This window comes from Anarhichas minor, unplaced genomic scaffold (assembly GCF_050575085.1).
Source record: "Anarhichas minor isolate MPS153535 unplaced genomic scaffold, ASM5057508v1 ptg000029l, whole genome shotgun sequence".
Lineage (NCBI taxonomy): Eukaryota > Metazoa > Chordata > Actinopteri > Perciformes > Anarhichadidae > Anarhichas > Anarhichas minor.
In genome coordinates this window covers 2,672,845-2,691,061 of record NW_027466475.1, presented here as the reverse complement: position 1 = coordinate 2,691,061, position 18,217 = coordinate 2,672,845, and the positions used below count along the sequence as shown (strand labels likewise).

At 42.6% G+C, this 18,217-nt stretch overlaps 3 protein-coding genes across 3 annotated transcripts; 1 reads left to right on the top strand and 2 right to left on the bottom strand.

Annotated features, from left to right (window-relative positions):
- Window positions 1–150: 150 nt before the first annotated feature.
- LOC142964043 (uncharacterized) lies at window positions 151–18,116 on the bottom strand. Its single transcript, XM_076104162.1, has 15 exons — window positions 17,759–18,116; window positions 16,032–16,859; window positions 10,777–10,839; window positions 10,548–10,663; window positions 10,308–10,457; window positions 10,164–10,188; window positions 9,786–9,966; window positions 9,430–9,675; window positions 8,997–9,269; window positions 8,785–8,903; window positions 5,301–6,540; window positions 4,376–4,581; window positions 2,563–3,381; window positions 1,834–2,033; window positions 151–1,046 (listed from the first exon to the last, which is right to left on the bottom strand). Exons 1-15 carry the CDS (start codon window positions 17,955–17,957, stop codon window positions 1,005–1,007), a joined length of 4,707 nt encoding a protein of 1,568 aa, XP_075960277.1. The 5' UTR covers window positions 17,958–18,116; the 3' UTR covers window positions 151–1,004.
- On the top strand, window positions 7,799–11,316 carry LOC142964075 (protein inturned-like). Its single transcript, XM_076104202.1, has 2 exons — window positions 7,799–8,186; window positions 8,665–11,316. The coding sequence occupies exons 1-2, from the start codon at window positions 8,180–8,182 to the stop codon at window positions 10,668–10,670; spliced, it is 2,013 nt and encodes a 670-aa protein (XP_075960317.1). The 5' UTR covers window positions 7,799–8,179; the 3' UTR covers window positions 10,671–11,316.
- Window positions 11,586–16,030, bottom strand: LOC142964076 (uncharacterized). Its single transcript, XM_076104203.1, has 3 exons — window positions 14,041–16,030; window positions 13,050–13,307; window positions 11,586–12,473 (listed from the first exon to the last, which is right to left on the bottom strand). The coding sequence occupies exons 1-3, from the start codon at window positions 14,237–14,239 to the stop codon at window positions 11,815–11,817; spliced, it is 1,116 nt and encodes a 371-aa protein (XP_075960318.1). The 5' UTR covers window positions 14,240–16,030; the 3' UTR covers window positions 11,586–11,814.
- Window positions 18,117–18,217: the final 101 nt, after the last annotated feature.

Genomic DNA, 18,217 nt, shown 5'->3' with positions numbered 1-18,217 from the left:
ATTCTTGTTAGCTAAGCAGATAACAGGAAGCTGTCTGAGTATAAATGTCCATGCATTGTGACTGTTAGGTAGAGCACTCTTCCAGATCACTGCAATGTGTCTGTGGGACTGTTCTCTTTGCTTGCAAGCAAATAAATTGACTTTACAAACTTTGATCGTTCATCAAAACTCTGTTTACTTTATATTGATAGAAAACCTTCACTTTCTTCTCCCGACTAGTCATAAGAAATATTCCACAACATTAGTTAATTTAAAGTTAAATTACCGTTGGATTTTAAGCTATATTTGGAATATTTTCTCCGCTTTACCTTGACAAACAAAGCACATGATCAATTTATAAAGTATAAGCGTCAGTAATTATATACTATAGGTTATAATATCACTCTGAAAGGGACCAGTTGGCCAAGAAAGTACTTTTGCTTTAATACTTTAAGTGCAGTTTGCCGTTTATACTTTTACTTAAGTGAAATATTGATTATAAGACTTATCTTTAACAGAGTATTTTTTTACAGAGCAGTATTGCTAATTTTAAAAGACATTAGTTCTTCCAGCCACTTTTTCACGGTTATGCTTTTTATAGTAGTAGAAGCGGTGCATTATTTAGTCAAATACGTAAAAGTAATGTGATCATGACGTGTTTCCTACAACTCTGTGGCTCATTTCAGTGGAAGATAAGATGTCTGTAATATCTGTCAACAAGTATCACAAACAGTTCTTTATCATTATAAACAAAATGTGCATTTCATGAACAGAGAAGTGCAAGATAACCATGAGCAGTAACGGGAATAAAAACAGGAAAGACTTGAAGTGGTCACAGGATGAAATTAAGCTTTTTTTAGCACAAGCAATTCAATAAAACACCTCAAGAACCAACACAATGCAGAGGTCAAGGAGTTTAAAAGTGGGAAAAAGCAACAGCAGACAGCAGACAGCTGGAGAAGGGAGGGAGAATGTCCAAGTGTCAAAATAACAGACTCTTTTACTGAGTACACTGCTCCTAGTGACTATATTATACAGGATTTTGTCGTCTTCTCGGTGTTCTGGAGCTGAAATATGAGATTATTTTCATCAGCGTTCACTTATTTTTCACATACTTCGTCCCAATAAAGCAAACTGTATTTCACACACTCCTTTAACCCTTTGATACACAACATGGGTCAAAAGTGACCCGACGGGAGTTTTAATTGTAAATATCTTTGCAATAAATTTATTTCATCATTCAGAATTCCAGGAATTCCTCAATTAACTAGTTTCTGATCATCACAAATTCTTATTTTCGTTTGTCCTTTCGTACTTTTTGAATAAAAAACATTTTTGTATCACTACCCTTCTAAGACACAACATGGGTCCAAAATTACCCGTATTCATTTTGTGTTATTTCATGCACGGCTGTGTTTCTTTGCTATATCTTTTAAAATCTATTCATTTAATAATTTAATATTAGAAAGTATTCATTAAAATATCTTGTTTTTGATTACCATAAATCATTATCTTCATTTTCTGTCTTCATTTTTTAACTAAAATAGTTTTTGTATTACACACATGGGTCAAAAATGACCCATGTGTGTAAGTGTGATAAAAATTTAAAAAAGACAATGGTTTTGTTAAAGATTATTATTTTAGCAGTGATTTGGACCAAATAATTACACACTTAATATTTGAAATGTTTACTTTCTCACACATAACATACAACCGATAACACTGACATTGAACTGTAAGTGTATCTGTAGTGAACTGTGGTAAATGTATAAAATGAATAAATAAAAGAAAAGAAAACTGATTCAATAAACTCATATGGGTACAGTGCAAATTGCCATCTTAGTGCATACATGCCTCACAAATGACAATCACATGTTTGTGCTCCTTGCACACAGGGCTGGTGCACTTTGAACACCAGCTGCTGGCTTTTCTGTCTTTGACAGCTGGGCAGAACTTGCACCTCTTCCTCTTCACTTGGCCCTCCTGTCTGATGTCCTTATGTGGCTGGGTGGTGGCAGGGTTTATCTTTTTTAACCCACATCTTCCCATCGCCTCTATAATAAAAAAATATTTTAGTTCATAAATTAAGAAAGGAAAAAATAAAATAAGGATGTGTGGTAATCAAAAACAAGATATTTAATGAATACTTTGAATATTAAATGATGAAATATATTGATTTCCAAAAACATAGCAAAGAAACCCTCAGCCGTGCGTGAAATAACATTGTAGGTCAATACGGGTAATTTTTGACCCATGTTGTGCCTTAGTAGGGGTTTGCATAGCTTGTGTATCAAAGGGTTAAAACACTAAATAATTGTTGTAAATGTTAATAGTTTCTCTTGTTCAGCCTCCACACTAGTTCCAGACCTCTGAGTCACAGCCTACATTTTTAGATTCAAATACTTAAAAACAAAGAATAAATTAAGTTAAAACTGATTCAGTGTGATGATCAAGTCAACCAAACCACGTCATGTTTCCCGGCTTCGTGGATCCTCTCGTGGACTCGCAGCTTTGAAGCCGAGTAGAACGTTTTGCCGCAAAGCGAGCAGCAGCAGGACTTCCTCCCCCTGAGGCTCTTCTTACCGCAGGTTTTGAGGTGATTGCTGCGGGCGACCATTTTGCCGCACGACCTGCAAAAGTACGGCTTCTCCCCCGTGTGCATCCTCAGGTGCACGTTGAGATTGGAGCTTTGAGCGAAGGATCGCGTGCAGAAGGAACACCTGTACGGCTTCTCGCCCGTGTGGATCCTCAGGTGCGCCACCAGATGGGCCCTGCAGGCGAACTGCTTGTCGCATTCGGAGCACTTGAAGGCCTTCGCGTTGGCGTGGATCTTGTCGATGTGCGCGCTCAGATCAGAGTCCCCGTTGAAGCACATGCCGCAGAACTGGCAAAACTTTTTGTCCATCTGGGCTGGTTCCTGCTCCTTATGAATAAACGCTGAGTCAGTGCGATTCACACCACGAGAACCTGAACCCCCGTTCCATTCTTCATCCTCGTTCACTGTCACAGTTATGGTGCTGAAAGATGGGAACAGCTGGAAGTCCGTCTGAGCATCGGATTCAGGAAGTCTGACTTCTAAATCCTTGTAAGAATCCTCCAGAAAGTCTGGAATGATGCTCTGATCCACCTGCTGACGAGGAGACAATGAACCATCTCTTCCGAACCATTCGTCGTCGATTCTTTCGTTCACGTTCACGGGTTCGTCCGTGGACGGTGGGAGCAGCTCACAGTTGGTGTCTGGTTCTGATTTAGGAAGTCTGACTTCAGCCTCGTCTGGTCTGATGCACCGATCCACCTGCTCCTCTTTGACCCGCTGAGAGTCACGGGCCTCACTGTCCTCCACATCGGTAAACCGGTCTGGCTGCTGCGAAGGTAAAATCTCCTCAGAGACCGACTGGGTGTCTAAAAGACAGAGAAGACACATGATACAATGTAAAAAAAAAAAGCATTCTCCTCTTAGCTGCAGTACAACCTGGTGTTTAACAGAATCACATCCAAAGAAATTGATTTTGCATCTCTCTTAATGTACTTAAACAGAAATAACAGCGAGGGACAAAGACAACAAAGCTGGACACGTTTCATGTAATGGTCCAACAAAAAATACTCAGAATTGATGACTGCTCTAAGCCCCTAAATAAGATGTGGTGCTACCAACATGATTAGTTAAATAAAGTCCACCTGTGTGCAAGCTAAGTGTCACATGATCCCAGTACAAACACCTGTTCTGAAAGGCCCAGAGTCTGCAACACCATGAAGACCTCTAAACAGGTCAGGCAACACAAAGATAACTATGGAAGCCCATTTCCACCAGCAAAAAAAAGTCACACAAAAAAATAATTCTAATTATTGTTATTTTTTGCTGGCGGAAAAAAAAGTTTAAAAAAATAAATACTGTTTTTTTGTTTTTTTTCCACCGGCATCCATCTGTAACCATAACACTGACCAGATGTTTCCAGTTGCTATAGAAAGTCTAAATGATGAGTCATAGAAGCAGCTCTTCATAGGTTTCCCTACATTTGACATATAAATGGATTGTGAGTACATTGAAGGCTTCTTTAAACGTGGCTTCACAACAGATGAAATACTTAAATTGCTTGATGTTTCACATGGATTGTACTGAGCAAACCACCCTTGAATAGACTTTAAGCAAGAAGCAGCTCTGGAGAATAAAGAATAAAACCAATGTGGCTGAGATGAAGACCTTCAATTTTTCAGTTTATTAAATTAAAAGAAAATTGTGTATATATATATATATTTTTTATTTTTTTATTTTATTTCACTTAACCAATTTTGACTTTTTGTTTCCGATATAATATTTAAAATCGCAATAAAAAGCCATTGACTTCCAGGTTGTAATAGCTAACCAGCTAACGTTCCTTTAACGGTTACACGTTACCTGCTCTGAGTAAAACGACTTCGGGTTTTAAAACGGTCAGCTGCTCGATCTGCTGCTTCAGCTGGAGGATTTCTCTCTTGGAGCGGACAGCTCCTTCCTCGTACTCCTCTATCGTCTTCTCAACGAGTCCAAAGATCTCCTCCACGGCCGCTTCCAGTCGCTCGTTGACCCGCAGTCTGAGCAGCCGCGTGCCGGACATCACGGAGCTTTAACCGGCTTATACCGTTACTGGTAAATGTGGAGGACGAGACACGCTTTAATAAGAAATAAACTCCACGGGAACTGAAAGTCGTACATCGTTTTTTAAGTTCGTTAATACTTCCGGTTGAACGTCATGACGCACAGGGTTAGTTCTCAGCAGCGCCCCCTGCCGGCCTGGATGGCTCTGTTTTCAGGCTGCTGTTCAAAAAAACTGACACCATATTAAAAAACAACTTTTATTTTCATTTACAACAAAACACAATTAATATTTAAATGTGACCAATGGAAATACAGCTCGTTTCAGGACAAACTGAACATTTTTTCCCCCCATTTTGAACACTTGAACTTGTTATAATAACTTAAAAAGCACTCAAATAATACTTAAGTAGCTACCAGGTCAGAACAGAACAGATAAACCTGAAGGATGTTGATAATCAAAGAAATTTAATTCGCATCTAACCTCTGAAGACACCACCTGTCACGTGTAACTGCAGTGATGTTAAAGCCAAACAAGTTTATTTGCTTCTCCACCATAAATAAAAGAAAAGAAAGAAATGACTCCAGATGAAGCAGTCAAATCATAAATGACACAATCCAACATTTTAATTGTTTCCTCAAAAACTGGTGAATATTGTTTCTTACTCGGCTAAAAGAGAGAAGATTGTAGTTCAAACAAGTCATTCCTAGACACTGATTTGCCCATTTTAGATAAAATATTTGGTCTCATTCTGACGTTTTTTCCTCTTTTAACTGCTGTACTTGCAGTTTCTGTGTGAAATGTTTGACAACAAGTTGTGCAGCGAGGTTGTTGTTGGTGCTGTTGTTGTCTTGCGTCCCTGTGCAGCACTTGGCGTGCCGGACCCGGCTACTTCCGCTGGTGAACCCGTTCCCACATTTCTCACAAGGATACGGTTTCTCTCCGGCGTGCTCCCTCATGTGAATAATACACGTCGCCCTCCGAGTGAATCTTTTGCCGCAGAAGTCGCAAGCGAAGGGCTTTTCTCCGGTGTGAACTCTGGCGTGTTGGATGAGCAGGTGCTTTCGTTTGAACGCCTGGTTGCACACGAAGCATTTGAAGGCCTTCCCTCTTTTGGGAACCTCGTCCCTGTTCCTGAGCTGCGGCGTGGCTGTGCAACAGTTGATGTGCCTGTTTCGGGAAAAGAATTTCCCGCAATTCTTACAGAAATACGGCTTCTCTCCCGTGTGCTGCCTCATGTGAGAGATTCGATTACAGTCCTGAGAGAACGCTTTGCCGCAGAAGTCGCAGCTGAAGGTTTTTTCGCCCGTGTGAGTTCTCATATGCCGAACTAGCTGCTGCTTGTGTCTGAATTCCTTGTTGCATTCAAAGCACTTTAAGAACTCGTCTACGTTCCTCTTTTCCGGTTTGATTTTGCACTCGTTCTGCATTTTGCCGTATTTTGAATGATCGCTTGGTTTCTCTCCAGTATGGTGCTTCATGTGGACATTACGACCTGAGTTCTGAGCGAATGTTTTGTCACAGTAGTCACAGCTGAAGGGCTTTTCACCGGTGTGAATCCTTGTGTGTATGACCATCCGGTACCTTTGTTCAAACTCCTTGTTGCACTGCAGGCATTTAAAGGCTCTGTGTCCTTTGTGACTCATGGCTACGTGTTTGATAAGAAAAGAGTCCTTCCTAAAATGGTTACCGCAGAAACGGCAAGACTTGTCGTCCCTCCCAGGCTGCTCCAGAGCAGCACTCCGACTCTGACGAGCCGACAATGAACCATCTATTGCGTTCCATTCAACGTCGATGGAAGGCGGGAGCAGCTCATAGTTAGTGTCTGGTTCTGAATCAGGATGTCCGACTTCATCCTCGTTGGAAGCATCAGCCTCCATGTCTGGACTGATGCACCTCTCCACCGGCTCCTCTTTGATCTGGGTCTTGATTTCCTCCACATTGTTAAGACAGTCTGGCTGCTGTGAAGGAAAAATCTCCTCTGTGTCTAAAAAAACAAACAGAAGACACACATTATAATCTGTTAAATAACTTGTGATATCTTACACAAATATATTTGTACATGTGCAAGTAAGGTGTGTTTCCGTCAGATGTTTTCAATGAGCTGAAGGTTGAGGATCAACTTTGTTTTTAAAGCCATCACAGTTTCATTGGTGTTAATAAATTAATGCATAACTAAATATACAGTAATATACATTATTCTGAAATGGACCATTTTGCATTATGAGTACTTTTCACTTTGGTAGTTTCAGTATAATTTGACGCCAATACTTTTAAGACTTTCAATGCATGACTTTTACTTGTAACATGCATTTTAATACCGTTGTATTGCTACTTTAAGGAACTACATGTGAGATTCAGAGGATATACTTTGCCTCTCAAAATGGCGACGGTGTAGCAGTCAGCTAGATAACGGTGTTAATCTGAGGAGGAACCAAAATACCTTTTGGTGAATCGTAGGATGATTACTATGAATTCTAGCTCCTTTGTTTAGTAATATGAACAGCTAACACAACCTGAACCTGCAGCAATTTGTGGCCTAATAATTAATGAAGTAATTTGTTCATCATACATGACACAAACCTGCTCTGAATGGTGTTTCTGCAGCTTTTAAAATGGCCAGCGGCTCGATGAGCTGTTTCAGACGGTTTATTTCTCTCTTGATGCAGCATTGTCGACAACCTCCGTGCCTTTAGAGATGCACACATCCACCGGCTCCTCTTTGACCAGTGGGGGCTCCTGGATCTTTGCTTCCTCCAGAACGGGAACCTCTTCCACCATAATCCCATATTGCTGCAACGACGGAGGCAGTCCCTCAAAGACTGGCTGGTTATCTAAAAGGACAGAGAGGACACATGTTATATATATATAACCTGTTATATATCCAGTAATATCTAAACATTAATGTAATAACAATAAAAATCATAGCCGCAACCCCGCAGGGCTGTGTGCTTAGCCCCCTGTATTTATCATAAGTGGGCGTGGTAGTCGTGACGTCATCCACAATATAACACGACGGACACGGAAGTTGTATTTAGTTTCCTTTAATTTCGTCTTTTAGTGCTACTTTTATTTGAAAAAACAGTTGTTTTTCTATTTTGCGTATATTCTATTGTCTTTACAATTTCTCCACATATTTTCTGTGTTTAGTTTATATCAATTATATATATATATATATATATATATATATATATATATATATATATGAACATCTGTATCCAAGCTGTACAACGCTCAACGGCTACCTAGCAACTGGCTAACGTTCCTTTAACGGTTACACGTTACCTGCTTTGTTTAAAATTACTTCCGGTTTTAAAACGGTCAGCTGCTCGATCTGCTGCTTCAGCTGGAGGATTTCTCTCTTGGAGCGGACAGCTCCTTCCTCGTACTCCTCTATCGTCTTCTCAACGAGTCCAAAGATCTCCTCCACGGCCGCTTCCAGTCGCTCGTTGACCCGCAGTCTGAGCAGCCGCGTGCCGGACATCACGGAGCTTTAACCGGCTTATACCGTTACTGGTAAATGTCGAGGACGAGACATACACACGCTCTTTAAAAAATTTGAAATCTCCTACGGAACTGAAAGTCGTAACTAAGCCATAACACTCATTGGCGGAAACCGTTGGTCTATGCATGGTATTATTATTTTTTTACGTTAGTTAACACTTCCGGGTTCTACGTCATGACGCACAGGGCTCATTTTCACCAGTGCCCAGGATGGCTCCGTTTTTCTGATGTGCAAAACAAAAATGACGTTTCTTATTACAATGAGAATGCTGCTTGGTTTCTGTATAAAGGTTGTTACTTATGTAAGCTATTATGTTGAGTTACGTTAAGAGCTCTCTAGGAAACAGTGTTCCAGTGTATGTGTCTGGTGCTTTTATTGTGAAGGATGAAACGGAAGAAGGAAGAGAGGAAAAAGGTTCTAGTGAAGTGTGTGAGAAGACTATAAAGTTGCTGCCACCTTGGTGCAGACTACGGAGCCCGTTTATTATTTTATTACTATTATAAAGTATAAGTGCAACATAACCCTCAGCTACACATGTAAGCTGTGATGTTGAGTTACAATAAGAGCTCTCTAGGAAGCAGTGTTCAAGTGTGTTGTATCTTGCAGGTTCCTCAACACCTCTGTCTGACAGCGGAGGCCTGCTGGAAGCTCTGCTGGGGGGAGAGGACACAGCCGAACTTCAGATGTCCATGGGACACATCCCGCACGTTGTCATGTACCTCTCACTTAAACTGGACTCGGCCTCACCGCAGGAAGAGGAGGAGATCTTGTACCAGTACCCCGTGTCTGAGGCCTCCGGCCAGCTGAAAGGAGTGAGGGGCATCTTCCTCACTTTGTGTGACATGCTGGAGAACGTCACAGGAGGGCCAATACTCAGTTCTTCTCTCCTGCTTGGGAAACAGCTGGTTCATGTGGGCTACTGGAAGGAAAGCAGCAACCTGTTGGTCATCGGTCTTCCTGCTGAGAGGGTTCCACTGTTGTATTTGCAGACGGTGGTGGGAGACGTAGTCCGGACTCTAAAGGTCATGTACGGCTCCTTAGACAATGCGTTCTGTAAAGTGGACCATGCGCCCAGGTTGGACCACTTCTTCTGCCTGTTCTTCCAGCAGCTCATCCAGCCATCTCGCTTGAGGGACGGCTCCTCAGCGCCGACCCCCGATGTCTCAGGGACCCTTTTTCTTGACGGACTGCCGGTGGTCCGATGGCTGACGCTGCCTCCGGAAATCAAGATGGAGGTGGATACTGTTATCTCTGATTTTGAGTCTTCTGATTTTGGAGAAATGTCCGAGGACTTTTTTGGCCTGAGGCGTCTGTATGTAATTCTTGGCTCCTGTTTGTTCTACAAGTCCTACCTGATTGCCAACCACCTGCCCAAAGAGGAGCTGCTGGATGTGAGCCTGTACTGCCAGCACTACTGCCTGCTGGCGTCTGAGCCGCGGGTGGGTCAGCTGGTCATCTGGAGGGAGGTGTTTCCCCAGCAGAGCGCTAACAGCAGCAGCACAGTGCCGGGCTACAGCCAGCCTCAAGGACGTCACTTCCTCCTCATAGTGGGATTGAGGCACTTCATGCAGTGTGTGCTGTTGGAGGCAGGTGGCTGTGCTTCTCCAGCTTTGGGCTCTACAGGACCCGATTGTGTTTACGTAGATCAGGTGAAGGCTGCCCTGCTGCAACTGGAGGTGTTGGAAGCAGGTATTGAGGAGCGTCTCAATGCTCCGCCTGCTCCCTGCCTGTCCTGTGCTGACTGGTTCCTCCCTGCTGCCACAGCCCACGACCGCCTGGACAGCCTGGCCTCTTCCTCCCCCGTCTTCAGCAAGCTAGCAGTGGCTGTCAAAGGCTCCTCCTCCGGGTCCAGAGGCCGTAGCCTGTTTGGGGAGAAGGCCCGGAGGTCCAGCCCCCAGAGGAGCCTGTCTGACAGTGGGAGTGAGGGACAGATGGATGCTGGGTCAGGGTCTGTTTCATCAATGGCTCCAGGCCTCAGTCCACATTCCACCCCAGACTCAGGGAGGAAGCTGGGGGGGCGTCGGGACTTGCTGGGATCTGGAGGGTCTGATGGGAGTGGAGGTCTCTTCAAGATTCCCAGAATGAAGCACCCAAACCCATTCTACCTAGGCACCCTGAAGAAGACCCTGACTGAAAGGGAGACAGAGGAGATGTACAACACCATGAAACTGACTTCAGGTGCAGAGAACACCTTGTTCCACTATGTCTTGATGGAAACAGTTCAGGGGATCTTCATCGCTCCGACTCACAGAGAGGTGGCTCAGCTCAGCGGCTCCATCCACCCACAGCTCATCCGCAACTTCCACCACTGCTGCCTCTCCATACGGGCCGCATTCCAGCAGAGCCTGCCAGCCAGGGACCGTCAGGCTGTAGACCGGCCTCAGGGCGGCGGTTGGGGTCTGGGTCCCGTGAAGGAACACGGGGTCCTGTTTCAGTGTAAACCGGAGAACTGGACCGACCAGAGGAAGCCTGCTCCCACCATGACTTACTGGGTTATAGGACGGATGTTGCTCGAGCCCATCCCTCAGGAGTTCTACGTGTGTTTCCATGATTCGGTGGCAGAGGTTCCTGTAGAGATGGCCTTCAGACTCTCCTTTGGCCTGGCCTTGTGATTACGACATCTGATACAACGGACTCAAGGGGAACCGGGACTTATCTATGGCATTGGCAGTCCTCTGGACCTCCACGCATCGGAGCAGGTTGTTTATTATGATCGACTGATTGCTACGGCCTGCTGGTTCTTCAAGTAGCCTCCCAGCTCCTCCTCACCAAGCTCCTTCGCTGCAGGATGAGGGGGTCACCAGAGGAGGACTGTGGGGTGGAGGAGCCACGGGTCACTGGGACTGGTTTGGTTACGGGCACCAGTGAACCACAGACTGTCTCGTTCAAAGAGTTGTGAGACAAGCAGCATATTTAAAGGACTTTGTCACGTATCGCTAACTGATTTGTGAGTGATAAGTGTGAATATGTCCATTAACATCTTTATATGCACGGTGTGTCCAAACACTCTGGGGTATCAGCTGTGTCTGGTGTCTATTGGGATTAGTGGGGCATATTTTCTGGAGGATGTATAATATTTACTGTTCAATCTTGTGTTATGAAGACATGTTACTGGGGTTGGAAAATGTGTTTCTTGCATTTAGAATGTTTGGAAACGGGGATGTTTCTTTATGGAGGAGGGGAGGTACGTCAGCTGTTCTGTTGAGTTACATTTCTGTTGAGTAGTTAAAGGAGAGTAAAGTTGCTGCAGACTACGGAGCCCCGTGTTTATTATTTTATTACTATTATAACCCTCGGCTACACTTATTTAATTTATGGTTTGTCTAAATAACAAACTGAAAATAACTTCCAACAACTTTGAAGTGGTTTGATCTCGTTATATAAAACACTACAATTATACTTACGTAGCAACCAAGAAATAAACCTGAAGGATTTTAATAATCTCTTTGCTTTTAGTGAGATAAACACACATTACATTCACATCTAACTTCTGAAGACAAACTCAATCATCTGCAACTACAACGATGTTAAAGCCAAACAGTTTATTTGCTTCTCCAAATATGAAAAAAAAACAAAAACACTCCAGATGAAACAGTAAAAATCATAACTGAAACAGTCCAATATTTCAACTGATGAATATAGTTTCTTAACCAGCAAAAATAAAAATCTACAAAATTCAAAAAACGCATTTCTTTTGAGAGAGACTGTAGCTGAAACATTCCTAAATCCTGGGATGCATGTTTCTCTCCCTCAGCTTCAGCTCCACAGCTCTGCCACGTGTTGCGCGGTGCCTTTCCTTTGTGTTCCTACACACAACAATAAATGATTGTGACTGGGAAATCTCTTTCCACATTTCCTACAAAGATACGGTTCCTCTCCGGTGTGCCGTCTCATGTGAGCGAGACGATTGCAGTTCTGAGTGAATGTTTTGTCACAGAAATCACACGTGAAGGGCTTCTCCCCCGTGTGAACCCTCGCATGCTGAACTAGAACGTACCTTTGTTCAAACTCCTTCTTGCACTCCAGGCATTTGAAGGCTTTGTGTCCTTTGTGACTCTTGGCTACGTGTCTGATAAGAAAAGAGTCCTTCACAAAACTTGCACCACAAAAACGGCAAGACTTGTCTTCCGTCCGAGGCTGCTCCAGTCCCACAAAGACTTGGACTCTGCGACTCCGACGGGACGAAAATGTACCATCTCTTTCGTTCACGCTCACAGTCTCAGCCGTGGAAGGCGGGAGCAGCTCATAGTTAGTGTCTGGTTCTGAATCAGGATGTCCGACTCCATCCTCGTTGGAAGTATCAGCCTCCATGTCTGGACTGATGCACCTCTCCACCAGCTCCTCTTTGATCTGGGTCTTGATTTCCTCCAGATTAAGACAGTCTGGCTGCTGTGAAGGAAAAATCTCCTCTGTGTCTAAAAAACAAGCAGAAGAGACACATTATAATCTGTTAAATAACTTGTGATATCTTACACAAATATATTTGTACATGTGCAAGTAAGGTGCGTTTCAGTCAGACGTTTTCAATGATGTGAGGTTGTCACAGGAAGTTTGGAGGTACGATACCAGCTCATCAGTGGTGGAACGTTACCAAGTACACTTGAGTACAATTTTCAGGTACTTGAGGATTCCTATTTTATGCTACTTTACACTTACTACATCTTAGAGGCAATACTTTTACTTTTTACTCCATTGCATGCATTTGACAGCTTTAGTTACTTTGCAGGTTAAACCGTCAGCACATAAAGTAATTAAAATGATGTCCACCGTTACCATCTGCAACAAATAAAGTGAACACGTTAATGCATGAATAATTATAGTCCAGTAGAATAAAGGACTTTTGGTACTTTATGTATATTTATACATTTTCCACCAATCTAAACATATCTTTTAGGCATCTTAGAATGCTAAATATCTACTAACTAACACTTCTAGCTCCTGTATCTGTGGCCTTTTCCTTCATTCATTCATTCATCATAAATGACACAAACCTGTTTTGAATGATGTTACTTCAGCTTTTAAAACGGCCAGCAGCTCGATGTGCTGCTTCAGATGGTTGATATCTTTCTTGACTTCCACATTGTTGGAAGTATCAGCCTCCATGTCTGGACTCGTGCACTTCTCCACCGGCTCCTCTTTGACCTGTGCATGCTCCTGGATCTTCATTTCATCCAGAACGGGAATCTCTTCCACCGTAATTTCATATTGCTGCAACGAAGGAGGCCGTTTCTTTGAGACCAGCTGGGTGTCTAAAGGACAGAGAGGATGTTAAATAAGCCAGTTATATATTTGTATTTTTTTTTTTACAACTGATGACTGTAAATTTAGATTGAGTACGGACCCCGTTTCTTTGGAGCAGGTGGCCAGGTATTAACACAATGCACCTATAAAGAATGCAACATTCCCATGCCAAGTTCTGGTTAACTACTCTGAACAAGAAATATAAACTCTATTGTGTTGTTTCTTCTTTTTTCACTAAAAGAGATCAAAGACTTTTTTCTTTGCACAAAAAACACTTATTTCTCTCAATTTGTATGCACAAATGTGTTCAAATCCTTCTTAGTGAGCACAAAAAAAACGTGTTTTCTGTAGCCCCAGTCATGTGGAATCCTAAAGAATGTCTTCCCAAGATGGTACTACACAGTTTTAAAGTGGCCTTTTATTGTGACGAGCCCCAGCACACCTGTGCAATAATCACCCTGATATGCCACACCTGTAGCAATGGCGCAAGTGTTCACAAACACACATCATAATCAAGTTTAAAAGCAGACATTTTGAGAGAAATTGGTCTTTTGTGTGCGTAGAAACAGTGTTTCAGGGTGTAACCATTACAAATATATATATATTTTACACATTAGCTTAATATTACACATATAGTGCGTGTTTAACTTTTGTATTTTCTTGTGAATATAATTTAAAAAAAATTGTTAATACATTTTCTGTGTGCAACCGGCTAACGTTCCTTTAACGGTTACACGTTACCTGCTCTGAGTAAAACGACTTCGGGTTTTAAAACGGTCAGCTGCTCGATCTGCTGCTTCAGCTGGAGGATTTCTCTCTTGGAGCGGACAGCTCCTTCCTCGTACTCCTCTATCGTCTTTTCAACGAGTCCAAAGATCTCCTCCACGGCCGCTTCCAGTCGCTCGTTGACCCGCAGTCTGAGCAGCCGCGTGCCGGACATCACGGAGCTTTAACCGGTTTATAACGTTACCGGTGAATGTGGAGGACGAGACACTCTTTGACTGCCGGTTAAACTGCCCGCTTAGTTCAGCAACATAAGCGAACCGAACGTTAGTACTTCCGGTTGAACGTCATGACGCACAGGGTGAATTTTCAGTAACGTCAACTAACCGAACGATGTTAGTTTAAATGTCTACTGACAATTTGTGAAATTGTACATTGTGCAATTGTTGGATAAAAAAATAATAAATAAACAAAATAAGCTAACTGAACGTTAGTACTTCCGGTTTAACGTCATGACGCACAGGGTGAATTTCCACCGGCAAACAAAAAATGATTGGTATAACCTTTATTTTGAAAAAGAAAAATTATGAAATAACATTGTACGTTTCTATTTTCATTCTTAACATACTTTTTTTTCTGGACAAACCCTGAGAGACACTTTAAAGCAGTTTGAGGGTTGATTTTTAAATCCTGGATGAGATGCACTTATGACTTCTGGTGACTAGTTTTTCTCTTGAAAACCGATGTTGAATACACTTATTGTAAGCCGCTTTGGATAAAAGAGTCTGCTAAATGACTAATGTAATGTAATGTAACTTGGGCAGTGCACTCTTATTTTGAAATAAATGAATGAAGAGTTTAATCATGACTGGCTGAGTGCTGATCATGTGACACCAGGTAGGTGTGTTGAGATCATAATCTCATTGTACGTGTTCCTGCATTGTTGCTAGTGTCATTTTCTACATTGTGCTCCACAATGTTTCCACGTTTCCATCACTGTAACAGTCTGCGTGTGATGATGTTGGCGTATGATTGGTGAGATTCTCTCCACAGCAAGACACCTTTAAGTGATGGTGAAGAGTGATCTTAAGCTATGACAATGAAACCCTATTAGTATCTCTTAAAAGCAGATTTAATTGCATCAGCAATGCAGTCAATCATTTCAAATTCCTCATTTTACATCAAATGAAATGCTTTATGTTCTGGCTTTATTGGTGCCTTTAATAAGGCACAATGCGCTGGGTTTCCTAAAACAAAACAAAGTACAGACTTGGATGTGTCTGTATTGTCTTATTTCGTCATGCTCTGTATGTTTCTTGGCGTCAACTTCTATAAAAACACAGCGACCTAGCTTTCATGTTGTAAATATGCATCCAAGACGAAGCTACGAAAATGGCGAACACAGCGCCGAAAAACCCCTCAACAATGGCGAGGCATAGCGGAAAGCAGATGGCCAACTTTAATGTTGTGTTTACAAACCGTAATCAACAAATCTTACTTGTTGTACCTTTAAGTTGGGATCTTCTATTTGAGTTTATACCCAAGTTTTCCAAACTAAATCCGTTTTTCTGTTTACATGCTTTTATTTGTATTTTACAAATTATATTTCATCATTTATAAGTAAGTTTTCATTATGAAAATGTGATTATCACAGATCATGGTGATTTTTAGAATATCCTGCATGTTCTCATCCTGTATTTGAAAATTACTTCCTGTCTGTGGTTCAGTCAAACATCTGAGGATGGAATGAGTGGAGCTGTAGGTCATTTGATTTATTTCTTAACCACAAACAGCACATAAAATAGCAATTTGCTCATAATTAATTGCTCAAATCAAAACTGACAGCCCAGAAATTAATAACTGTCAATAACTTATTCAGCTACATTTCAACTAATTAACAAATACATTGCTTTCATGAGAGATTGTAGCTGAAACAAAAACTGGTAGAATACATGATTGTACATTTTATGAACATTTGTGTCTCATTCTGACGTTTCTCTCACATCTTTAAGGGTTTTCCTCTTCTAACTCCGGTCCTTGCAGTTTCTCACTCATGTGCCGTTTCCATGACTCGTGGACCTCCATGTGCACCTTCAGGCTCGAATCCGTCTGGAAATATCGGCCACATGTTAAGCAGCGAAAGTCGCTCGTGCTTTTGTTTTGTGTCCCTCTGCAAAACCTCAAGTGGCTGCTGATGGCAAAACTCTTGCTGCATTTATTACAAAAATATGGTTTCTCTCCAGTGTGGACCCTCATGTGGACAATACGACTCGAGTTCTGAGCGAATGTTTTGTCACAGTAATCACAGCTGAAGGGCTTTTCACCAGTGTGAATCCTCGCATGCTGAATTACATGGTACCTTTGTTCAAACTCCTTCTTGCACTCCAGGCATTTAAAGGCTTTGTGGCCTTTGTGGCTCTTGGCTACATGTCTGATAAGAAAAGAGTCCTTCCTAAAATTCTTGCCACAAAAACGGCAAGACTTGTCTCCTCTCGGAGGCTGCTCCAGTCCCACAAAGACCTCGACGCTGCGACTCTGACGGGACGAGGAAGAACCACCTCTCTCGTTCCATTCGTCGTCGATGCCTTCGCTCACAGTCTCAGCCGTGGAAGGCGGGAGCAGCTCACAGTTGGTATCTGGTTCTGAATCAGGATGTCCGACTTCATCGTCGTTGGAAGTATCAGCCTCCATGTCTGGACTGATGCACCTCTCCACCTGCTCCTCTTTGATCTGTGGGTGCTCCTGGATCTCCGTTTCCTCCAGAACCAGAGTCTTTTCCATCTTAATGTCACGTAGCTGCAATGAACGAGCCAGTTCCTCAGAGACCGGCTCGGAGTCTAAAGGACAAGGAAGACATGTTATAACCTGGTAACTAATCCAGTGACATCTAACACAAACACACCACCATCATCAGCCGGGTTAGTGACCAGCCCTTTGCCAAAATAATCCATCCACCTGACAGGTGTGGCACGTCAAGACGCTGATTAAACAGCATGATTATTTCCTCAGGTGGACTGGCCACAATATAAAATGTGTGATTTTACATTTAAAAAGACATTAATTAGGATTTCACATGACATGGGCTACATAAATAGAAAAATGTTGGTCACAGATACCCTACAGAAACAGTCAGTATCTGGTGTGACCGCCATTTGCCTCATGCAGTGCAGCACATCTCTTTCTCATAGACTTGTGTAATAATCATGCTGTTTGATCAGGTGGATGGTGTTCACAAACATGGATTGTAACCGCCCTAAAGCATACCCTGCTTTATGGTCTGTTTGACTCTAAATGGACCATAATTTACTAAATGAACATCATGCTGTATTGAAGAAGACTTGAAACTAGAGATTGAGACCATAAACTCATGTTTACAATGTTTACTGAGGTAATAAATCAAGAGAGAAGTAGAGTCATTTTCTCATAGACTTCTATACAACCAGAGGAGTCGCCCCCTGCTGGTCAGTAGAGAGAATGCACGTTTTAAAGACACTTCCGCATCGGCTTCACTCGGCAGAACCCGGATGTTACCGCCTGATCTGGCCAAAACGTGAAGAAAAAAACCCACCACAACCATTACAGTTAAATTCATGTTCTTAAATTGTCATGTTTCCTCAAATGACTTATAGCTAAAAATCTTTGTCACAAAGTTGTGAACAATGTGGGCTGTTGTTCAACACTCGACGGCTAACGCGACCTAGCAACTGGCTAACGTTCCACTAACGGTTACACGTACCTGCTCGGTTTAACATGACTTCCGGCTTTAAAACGGTCAGCTGCTCGATCTGCTGCTTCAGCTGGAGGATTTCTCTCTTGGAGCGGACAGCTCCTTCCTCGTACTCCTCTATCGTCTTCTCAACGAGTCCAAAGATCTCCTCCACGGCCGCTTCCAGTCGCTCGTTGACCCGCAGTCTGAGCAGCCGCGTGCTGGACATGACGGAGCTTTAACCGGCTTATAACGTTACTGGTGAATGTAGAGGACGAGACACACAAACACGCGTTCAAAGAGGAAATAAACTTAAAGTTATTCGACAAGAAGCCGCGGAATTGACCGACATAAACGAACCGACCGTTAAATGAATGCTTCCGGTTTAACGTCATGACGCACAGGGTTCATTTTCACCAGTGCCCCCTGTCGTCCTGGAGGGTAAAGTATGAAAGGAAACCGTTTTATTTTCCATCTTTACAATAATTG